An 11323-nucleotide genomic window follows, 5' to 3' on the forward strand; every position below is an offset into this window, starting at 1 on the left:
CCAGGATGGTCTCAATCTCTTGACCTTGTGATCCACCCGCCTCGGCCTCCCAAAGTGCTGGGATTACAGGCTTGAGCCACCGCGCCCCGCCAGACTCTTAATTTTCAATGAAAATGAATGCTTCCAGTAAGAACATAATGACAATACTAAAATTATAAACTATATAAATAATTAGTCCAAATGTCTCAGTTTGCAATGATTTAAATATTTCAGAACAAATAACAGCAAATACTTGATTCAGTATAGTACTTCATTAGTTGCTTTCATATAAAATTTTATGTAATACAAACGACTATCTCATAATTATCTGGTAATATGTAAATTAAAGGAAAAGATAACCTTGACATCTTGAAATGAAACAGGATCTTGTCCATGGATTTTCATTAGTTCCTGTATGGCCTGTATTCAGTAGAAATAGAGCTGTAAGTAAAAAATGAAATATACAACATCCCTTCTCTTGCCCCTCAACCCCTTTCTACTAATACTTCCTTTCTTATCAGACCACAAACCTCATCATTCTCTCTTGCCAATCTTCTTAGCTTTCTTTATCTTTCCACTTTAGTCAGCAAAACCTAAATTCTTGATTAGTATACTGACCTTTCTAGACCTATATCTTAACTATTGAGAACTTCAGAAAAAAAAAAAAAATTATAGATTGCTGCTTCCACATAGGAATGTTCTCCAACCTCAAATGGGCCCTCAACATGGCCTCACAATTATTCTGTTTGACCTTTCATTTTCCATGAATGTTACATTCCTGCTTCACTATTCTCTTAAGATCCCCAATCTGCTGTTTCTGTTCCTACCCTACACTTGCTTTCTACGTAATACAAGAAATGGAGGCAGACCTCCCAAAACTCTTCCTTTTTATAAACATTAACAAAAAAAATGTCATCCAGTGAGACTACAAAATACTTTAGATGAGCATTATTCACTGGGAAATGTGAAGCTTAAAATTCTTGGTGAATAGTCAACTAACTAATGCCCACTCTGTATGTGTTGCCACTAATCAGAGTATCCATAAAGGAATCTCTTTGGAGTAGTTAAGAATGTGAGTACATGCTCTGTTAACATAGTAATAGACTTGAATGGTATGATCTAGAGTGAATCATCCAGGCCCAGCTTTATCACTAGGATATTAATGTCCAAACGCTCTATAAACAGCTCAGGATTATAGGGCTCAGCACTGGACACTTAATACCTTATCCCATATATCCAAACCTAAATAAGCTTTGAAAAAATGCCTATATGAAATATTTTTCAAGTATTTTTAAAAACAATATCGTAAGAGTAGAAAACACTATAAAGAAATATTTATGAAGGCCAGGTGCAGTGGCTCATGCCTGTAATCTCAGCACTTTGGGAGGCCGAGGCGGGTAGATCACGAGGTCAGGAGTTTGAGACCAGCCTGGCCAACATGGTGAAACCCCGTCTCTTTAAAAAAAAAAAAAAAGAAAACAAAAGGAATCTTTATGAAAAAGAGGTTCAGTGTTTACTTTCTAAAACATATATTTATTTTCCTAAGATTGGATTTTCACTTAATAGGTTTGTCTAAGCCTCAACCTCCCTAAGTGCTAGGATTACAGGTGTGAGCCACCATGACTTGTGTGATTTTTAAATTTAATAAAAGCATTTACATAACAGATTTCAGAAGGAAATCAAGTCTGTTTTTAGTTTTTCTTTACTATTAAAAAAATTTAAATGAGCTAAATCGAAGCTGATTTGATTAGATCAGAATAAAAAAAAATACATAAATGTCAGGGGCTGTACTACCATTGGAAATACAAATGTGTGATAAATTCTATACATATGAGTCTTGCTCTGCCACCCAGGCTGGAGTGCAGTGGCACGATTTTTGCTCACTGCAACCTCCACCTCCTGGGTTCAAGTGATTCTCCTGCCTCAGCCTCCTGAGTAGCTGGGATGACAGGCATGTGATCCCAGCTATTAGAGAGACTAAGTGGGAAGACTGCCTGAGCCCAGGATTTGGAGGTTACAGTGAGCTACGATCGTGCAACTGCACTCCAGCCTGGGCAACAGAGCCAGACCCTAGCTCAAAAAAGGAAAAAAATTAAAATTCACAAGTTAGGTAAAATGGTTACTAAATAGTTAATTTAAACCAAATGATATAACATATCTTAAGGGAACAATGACTCACTTATGCAAATGACTTACCCTAAAGAAATAATTAAGTGAAAAGACATTCAGATATCCTTTGTTCTCAATATCAAGCAATTTGAAAATATATTGTAGAGCTGCAGGTTCCTTTCTATTTTCTAATGCAAGGACAAAGTCCAAGTAGGTCTTATAGTCCTATAAAACAGAAAATAATGTTCATTAGAGGGCTTAGTTGAAATTAAACTTTTCAGGTGAATATCTTATGATTTGAAGCTATTTTGCAATCAAAGGTGGCAAATTTAATTTTTTTCCCTAAGTTATGAAATGATAAATCCATTCATATACTTAATATTGGTTAGTAGGAATTCTAAATGTAAGCTGCACAGGACAGTTTTGACGACTTTTTTTTTTTTTTTTTTTGAGACAGCCTTGCTCTGTCACCCAGGCTGGAGTACAGTGGCACAATCTCAGCTCACCGAAACATCTGCCTCCTGGTTCAACTGATTCTCCTGTCTCAGCCTCCCAAATAGCTGGGACTACAGGTGCACACCACCATGCCCAGCTAATTTTTATATTTTTAGTAGGGATAGGATTTTGCCATGTTGGTTAAGCTGGTCTCAAAACTCCTGACCTCAAGTGACTCACCTGCCCCAGCTTCCCAAAGTTCTGGGATTAGCATGCACCACTGGGCCCAGCCCTAGTGTTTTGTTTTTTTTTTTTAAACGAGAGATTTGCTGTGTTAAAGTCTGGTGATTTTCTTTCATGATACTTGTTTTTGAGACAGGGTCTCACTTTATCAACCAGGCTGCAGTGCAGTGGTACGATCATAGTTCACTGCAACCTTGATCTCCCAGGCTCAAGCAGCTTCCCATGATAGCCTCCCAGGTAGCATGCCATCACACCTGGACAATTTTTTGAATTCTTTGTAGAGATGGGGTCTTCCTATATTACCCACGCTAATCTCAAACTCCTGGACTCAAGCAATAATCTGGCCTTACCCTCCCAAAGTGCTGGGATTAGAAGGATGAGCCACTGCATCCTGCTTCATTACACTTTTGAAACAGATAAGACAGTGACTAAGCTATAAACTTTTATCTTCTTTTTGGTACAGTTATTTTGAAAAACAAAGCTTTTATCTGGAATGAACAGAATAGTATATTTAAATTGCTATTCTGAAATAGTTTAAATTTTTTAATTCAGATGATCTCCAGTAAGAAGCCGTCTTGAGATTGCCAGACATTCTACAGTAAGCTGACACTATTATCATCCATTAAAAGGCAAAATGTAAAGGCCAGAAAGACATGAAGAGAACAGAAAGCCTTCCCTATAAAAACAGGATACTTGGCCAGGCGTGGTAATCCCAGCACTTTAGGAGACTGAGGCGGGTAGATCATGACATCAGGAGTTTAAGACCAGTCTCTGGTGAAACCCTGTCTCTACTAAAAATACAAAAATTAGCCCGGTGTGGTGGTGTGTGCCTGTAATCCCAGCTGCTCCGGAGGCTGAGGCAGAGAATTGCTTGAACCCAGGAGGCGGAAGATCACGCCACTGCACTCCAGTCTGGGCAACAGAGACTCCATCTCAAAAACAATCAGGATACTCATAGATTTTTTTAAAAATGGTAAAAAGTAATAAAGTAATTGGGAGATTCTCACTTAGATAAAATTTTATATTTTTAGAAAAGTTCCTTTTTGTATTAATTGCACTAAAGAGTTAAAGAATGCAGATTGTAATTGGACATCATCCATAGTTGCAGCCTCTGATTTTCTTTGTTCACCAGGAAATCATTATATTAATACTACAAGCTCCTCACTGTCTACCGTTTATAGCTGTGGGAATTACAAAGTAGACTTTCTGTGCCTTTTCCCCTCTTTTGCTGTTAATAATGGTGTTATTTAGCAAATTGTTATTGAAGCTATATGATAAAATGTAAAACCCCATTCTCATGACACTATTTCTATTAAGCATAACTGGTTTGGGAAATTTATCAGATTCTTAACCCATGTTTTTAACAGCAAAAAATGGTGATTTTAAAATGCTGTTTAGAATTTTCCTTCTCCAGTATTTTACTTTGTCATAATAAAAGGACAAGTGCATGTTAGTTATCTTTAGCTGCTCATATAGCCACTTCTAGAGACAAATAACACCTGATTCTCAGATTTAAATCATGACATATGTGTTACTGCATTTGACCTGGTAATTTAATGACAGAACTATCTACATGAAAATAGCCAGTATAATTTACTAATGTTTCTTTTTTTTTTTTTTGAGACAGAGTCTTGCTCTGTTGCCCAGGCTGGAGTGCAGCCACCTCATCCTAGCTCACTGCAGCCTCAAACTTCTGGGGTCAAGCAATCCTCCTGCCTCAGCCTCCCGAGTAGCTATACTCTAGGCACATACCACCCATGTCCAACTAATCTTTTTATTTTTTTGTAGAGCCAGGGTCTCGAGATACTGCTCAGGCTTGTCTTGAACTACTGGCCTTAAGTGGTTCTCTGGCCTTGGCCTCCCAAAGTGCGGGGATTACAGGCATAAACTACCAAGCCTGGCCTCAGCCCTTTTTTTTTTTTTTTTTTTTAGATCAAGTGTCTGACGATACAATGGGTTCCCATCCCATTGTGTATGAGTGTGTGCACATGCAAGGCGTTAAGATTTTTTTTTTTTTTTTTTTTAAACTAGAATACACTCACAATGAAATGAACAAAATATTAATCTTTTCTATTTGCCCTGAGGCCATAATGCAGCTGTTTTTAGGTGAATTTACCTTAAGACCAAAGGCTCTGAATCTCAAGTAATTTGATCAGTTTACACGTTTTCAAGACACTGTTACACACTGATTTAATAATGCTGGGCTGGGCTTGGTAGCTCATGCCTGGAATCCCAGCACTTTGGGAAGCCAAGGCAAGTGGATCACCTGAGGTCAGGAATTTCAGACTAGCCTGGCCAAACATGGTGAAAAAATACGAAATTATTTTTGTATTTTTTCTAATACAAAAATACAAAATTAGCTGGACTCTATTAAAAATACAAAAATTGGCTGGACGGGTGGTGTGCACCTGTAATCCCAGCTACTTGGGAGGCTGAGGCAGAAGAATCGCTTGAACCTGGGAGGTGAAGGTTGCAGTGAGCCAAGATCATGCCACTGCACTCTCCATCTCAAAAAAATAAAATAAAATTTTATCATATCAAGAAAAGGGTCTGTGGAAACTGTGGGAGCCTAAACTTTTAAAACGTAGCAGCAGATTTAAACTACTACCATTTCTCCATCATAAGTGAGACACTCCTGGAAAACACGGTCTAAGAAGACATTGGTCATGGTAGCTGTTCCATAGCGTGAGAGTTCTTCTTTACTGAGCATGCCATTGTGATCTTTATCAAGATTCAAGTACTGGCCTTGGGAAGAAAGATGATAAAGACACTTATGACTACAATAAAGTTTTAATCAGAAGAATGGACTAACAAAAAGTTATTTTTATTGGTTACTATTTTGATTTTCAAACTATTCATGTTATGACTAGGGAGGTAATACAGCTAATGCTCGACTTACGACCACGATTGGTTCCGACAGACCGGTTGTAACATGATTTGGTCACAAGTTGAGTAGGCTATATGCAAGCAGAGATGGTAGTGCTGCCGGAAGCTGGTCCGCACTGTCGTACGCCCAGCTGGGCAACGTTTGCGCTGCCAGATGCGGAGCAGTCGTGGCTAGCGATTGTGGTCGTAAAGTCGAATGGTCGTAACTTGCATAGGTCATACGTCGATCAATACCTGTACTATCAGCTACCCTTGTAATCTTGATCTGAACAACCCTTGAGCTAGAAACAGAGAAAACCTATCACGAAGGCCATAGTTTCTGGGCTGTTTCACTTACATCATTATTTGTTTTCAGTTTGCAGTCTTTTTAAACATTCCTAGGTTTCTAAATTTAATGGAGGTAGAGGCCAACAAAAAGCACTGAAATGCTAGCACTTGAAAGCAGAGATAAGAATGCTAAAAGGAGTCAAACCACTCAACAGGCTAATACAGAATACCTCCATCTGTAGACCCTGGGAACAACATTTTATAACAAAACATGATGATAGCTAATGCTCATAATGATGCTCCTGAGTCAACAGGGATCAAATTACATTCTGTTTTATTGAAAAGAAAGAAAGTGTGGTAACTTAAAAAGGGTTCTGCTGGGTACAGTGGCTCCCAACACTTTGGTGAGGTCAGGACAGCTGGACTACTTGAGCCCAGGAGTTTGAGACCAGCCTGGGCAATACAGTGAGATCCCATATCTACAAAAAATATAAAAATTAGGTAGGAATGCAGCCTGTAGTCCCAGTACTGGGGTCGGTGGGGATTGAGCCCCGGAGGTTAAGGCTGCACTGAGCTGTGATAGTGCCACTGCATTCCTGCCAGAGCAACATGGTGAGACCCTGTCTTCAAACAGAAAAGGTTGGGGGGGAGTCCAAAAAGTTAAAACATTGGTATTTAAGCAAGTAAGTTTTGGTAATGCAGAATACTAGAGCTTAATTAAGGTAATTAAATAGTTTGATCTTAAGGTATATTTTCCTAAGTATAAAACTGTCCTCTGAACACCAATTACCTGAAGAATGGATGATTCAAATTTTAGCATTATGACAGGAACATACCATAAACTCTTAGGGCAGAAGGAGCAGAAAACCAATTTGTTTCTTGACTCTCCTTGGACAGTTCCTCATCCCTTAGCTAATGGAACACAAAGACATAATTAGAAGATGGCAACTGTCAAGTGATACAATTAAGTAGTTTAAAAACATTTACCTCCAATAAATCATCTAGGAAGCTGCATGCTAAAATATCTTGAATTTTTATCTTTCCTTTAAGAACATAAAGAAACACAATTAATTCCATTTTAAGAAAAGGGCAACTTAATTAAAAAAAAATTTTTTTTAACAAGAGCAAATCACACAATTGATATTTTAAAGCTTCTAGCTCTTATGCTCCAAAGTCCTTATTACATTATTGCTATGAAAAGGGAAATCTCTGGTGGGTGCGGTGGCTCATGCCTGTAATCCCAGCACTTTGAGAGGCTGATGGGGGTGGATCACCTGAGGTCAGGAGTTGGAGACCAGCCTGGCCAACATGGTGAAACCCTGTCTCTACTAAAAATACAAAAAATTAGCAGGGTGTGGTGACTGGTGACTGTAATCCCAGCTACTAGGGATCATGAGGCAGGAGAACTGCTTGAACCCGGGAGGTGGAGGTTGTAGTGAGCCAAGATCAAGCCGTTGCACTCCAGCCTGGGCAACAAGAGCAAAACTCCATCCCCCTGCAAAAAAAAAAAAAAAAAGGAAATCGATAGGCAACATTTAATAACATCTCTACTTATATACCCCAACTATATAAATCTAGGTGGTAAATTCTAAAATTACACTTATGTCAGATTTTCAAAAAAGTTTGTGCTTATAGATATAGTACTGCTGGTACACAAACAGGGAGACTGCCTCCATTTTTTTTTTGTGTGGCAGGTTCTGGACTAGAAAGCAATATACAGGTGTGGTTAAGAGCAGACAGATGAGAGTCTGTTTTCTTCTTTTTTGTACAGAAGAGGTCTTGTTATCTCACCAGCACTGGTCTTGAACTCCTAGGCTCAAGTGATTTCTCACCTCAGCCTCCCAAATCGCTGGGATTACAGGTATGAGCCACCACACCCAGCCCAGATGGGAGTTTGAATGCCACTTTTAAATATGTAATCTAGCTAAGTTTCAGTTGCCGTTCACATAAAATGTGGACAATTACGTAACTTCTTTATGTAACTTCTTTTATGAGAGGAAAATTAAAGAATCCATGTAAAATGCTTTAGCACATTATATAATTAACAATCAAAATAACTGACATTATTTTGTAAAATTTGAAAGAGAAAAGATGGAAATGTATCATAGTAGAGGAGTTCAAAAAACACTGTCAGCTACCATATGCTGTGATTGGACTTATAACTGGATTTTCTTTCTTTTTATTTGGAGACAAGGTCTGGCTCTGTTGCCCAGACTGGAGTGCAGTGACATGATCTTGGCTCACTGCAATCTCTGCCTCCTGGGCTCAAGTGATCCATCTCAGCAGCTTCCCAAGTAGCTGGGACAACAGGCTCACACCACTATGCCTGGCTAATTTTTGTAATTTTTTTTGTAAAGACAAAGTTTGCCATGTTCCCCCAGGCTGATCTTGAACTCCTGAGCTCAAGTGATCCACCCAACTCAGCCTCCCAAAGTGTTGAGGTTACAGGCATGAACCACTGTGCCAGGCCCATAGCTGGATTTTCAAGGACAGAAGGGCAATCAGGCACTTTGATGTGGGCCTTCTCTGTCCTTTCCTCTGCTTCAGTTACATATATTTCAGTCTGGGCAGGTTTGAACAGTAATAAAACACACTGTTAATGAAACCATATTTACCAATCCAATCCCCACAGAGAATGCGAAAAATATGCATTATTGGCTAACTGACTCTCCTATTTCCAAACATGTATTTTTCATCCAAAAGAGAACAATTCTGCAGTATGTCACATAGCGGAGAGAGAGCAAATTATATCAGAATATCTGGCTTCCTAGAACTGGAAGGAGGCATTACTTTTTAAAAAATTCTTTTTATAAGACAGGGTTTCACCCTGTTGGTCAGGCTGGTCTTGAACTCCCGACCTCAGGTGATCCACCCACCTTGGCCTCCAGTGCTTGGATTACAGGCGTGAGCTACCACGCCCAGCCCTGGAAGGAGGCATTAATGACTGATTATCCAGTTCAAACTTCTTCACTGTTAGGTGACATCCCCCCCATCTGTCACAGCAGGTTATATCAGTGCAAGTAAATCATAAAAGATCTTCAGATAAACGTAACCTAAGTACTGCTACTGTTTTGTTGTACCTTTTTATCCCCTTGAAATTCATCAAGTTTTTAATGGCAGTGATATGTTAGGAAAATAAATGATATTTTTCAAGACTTTTCTCTAGTTATTGAGATTTAGATACAATAATAGCCTCATAATATCTAAGTTAGATAAAATTTTATTTTACCTGTTCTTAGAGGATCTAAAAAGAAGAAGAACTTCCTAACTGCTGTACAAACATAAAAGGAGTAGAAAGATTTTTCCAGACCATCTAATTGTGGCAATGTAGGGATAAGTTCCAATATGTAGTTTTCTAAATCCTGAAAATAAAACAAAGGGTTAAATGTCCACTCTTGATGCTTCATTAGATAGCAGAATATAATCTCATTACTAAAAATTATTCAGCATTGATAAATTTGTGACTATTTTAGTGTTAAAACTACATTAGATTTTGTTTTTACTAATTTAAGTTTTAACATTTTTGAAAAGTAATAAATTCTACATCGTTCCAAATTCAAAAGGAACAAAGATAGTCATTAAAAAGCCTCTGACCACCAGGTGCGGTGGCTCATGCCTGTAATCCCAGCACTTTGGGAGCCTGAGGCAGGCAGATTGCAAGGTCAGGAGTTGGAGACCAGCCTGGTTAACGTGGTGAAACCCCATCTCTACTAAAATACACACAAAATTAGCCGGGCACGGTGGTACGCACCTGTAGTCCCAACTACTCAGGAGGCTAAGGCAAGAGAATTGCCTGAACCTGGGAGATGGAGGTTGCAGTGAGCTGAGATCATGCCACCACACTCTAGCCTAGGAAATGGGGTAAGACTCTTGTCTCCAAAACAAAAACAAAAACAAAAAAAAGCCTCTCACCTATTTCTTCTCCCCAGAGGTAACTTTATTATCAACTCTTGATGTGCTTCTAAAAGGTAACAGATGCAAATATGAATGAATACATTTATATTTGTATTTTTTCCCCTTTTTTTTTTTGAGGCAGAGACTGGCTCTGTCACCAGGCTGGAGTGCCATGGCATGATCCCAGCTCACTGCAACGTCCACCTCCCAAGTTCAAGGTATTCTCCTGTCTCAGCCTCCCAAGTAGCTGGGACTACAGGCGTGCACCACCACACCTAGCTAAGTTTTATATTTTTAGTAGAGATGGGGATTCGCCATGTTGGCCAGGATGGTCTCTATCTCTTGACCTTGTGATCCACCCGCCTCAGCCTCCAAAGTGCTGAGATTATAGGCGTGAGCCACTGCACCTGGCCTTTCTCTCTTTTTACACACAGGATATATCAGCATACTATGAAAAGTGCTTTTGTCATCCAATAATATATTTTACAGTCATTCCATAATGACTCTCAAAGAGCTTCTACTCTTTAATAGCTATGTATTATATCATTGTATGGATGTGCCATATTTAACTAGGCCTCTATTGGAACATTTCGTTTTTTCCTAGTATTAAGGGCTAAGTTAATTTTTCATTCATAGATATTGTGGAAGAATGTAGGATACAATTTCTGTAAGTGGACCTGCTGGGTTGTGGAATATGTACACAGATAATTTTGATAGACACTGGCAAACTTCCCATCTCCCCATAAATGCCACGTGAATTTTATACTCCCACCAGCAATGTGAAGGCTATTTCTACAGTTCCCAAATTCTGCATACAGGTATCCCAGGAGCACCACAGTGAATCCCAGGTGCATCAGGGTATTTTAAAATTTTGAGTGAAACACAGTGACATTTGTCAGATACTGCATGACAGATATTGCTTAAGCTAGAACTATGTGCTCAAGGTAGTTCACATTTTCAACACCGGATCTCAATATATTCCTTTTTTTTTTGAGGCAGTGTCTCACTCTGTCACACAGGCTGCTAGAATGCAGTAGCAAGGTCTTGGCTCACTGCAACCTCTACCTCCACCTCCCAGGCTCAAGTGATCCTCCCACCTCAGCCTCCTGAGTAGCTGGGACCAAAAACATGCCCAATTAATTTTTTTATGTTTTTGGTAGAGATGGAATTTTACCATGTTGCCCAGGCTGGTCTTGAACTCTTGAATTCAAGCATCTGCCCACCTTGGCCTCTCAGTGTTGGAATTACAAGCGTGAGCCAATGTGCCTGGCTATTATTCATTTAAAAAAAATTTTTTTTTAAATCATCCAACCCAAACTGTCATGAATATATTCCTTTCAATGACATAAATCTTTGCAAAGCTACATTTTGATGGTTCCTGTGGTAAAGTACCACACAAAAATTAGTGAACAGAAAATGAGGATGACAAGTGTCCAGTTGAATTCCCAAGTTTAAGTAGTTGTACACATCCCTTAGTAACTGTACTTAAGAATGAAATAAAAATACCTTC

At 39.0% G+C, this 11323-nt stretch overlaps 1 protein-coding gene across 4 annotated transcripts in view; it reads right to left on the minus strand.

Moving 5' to 3' along the window:
* The window catches only part of PPP2R3C (protein phosphatase 2 regulatory subunit B''gamma), a 31854-nt gene that overhangs the window by 2581 nt on the left and 17950 nt on the right, over positions 1–11323 (minus strand). For 3 of the 4 annotated variants that reach the window (XM_017530812.2, XM_017530816.1, XM_017530813.1), the window contains 6 exons: positions 9149–9281; positions 6907–6962; positions 6756–6831; positions 5375–5511; positions 2176–2313; positions 340–399 (listed from right to left, as the gene is read on the minus strand). In XM_017530812.2, coding sequence (XP_017386301.1) covers positions 340–399; positions 2176–2313; positions 5375–5511; positions 6756–6831; positions 6907–6962; positions 9149–9281 — 600 coding nt within the window. The remainder of the gene's footprint in view (positions 1–339; positions 400–2175; positions 2314–5374; positions 5512–6755; positions 6832–6906; positions 6963–9148; positions 9282–11323) is intronic. The other variant, XM_017530815.1, reaches the window with a different exon arrangement.

This window comes from Cebus imitator, unplaced genomic scaffold (genome assembly GCF_001604975.1).
Source record: "Cebus imitator isolate Cc_AM_T3 unplaced genomic scaffold, Cebus_imitator-1.0 Scaffold69, whole genome shotgun sequence".
NCBI lineage: Eukaryota > Metazoa > Chordata > Mammalia > Primates > Cebidae > Cebus > Cebus imitator.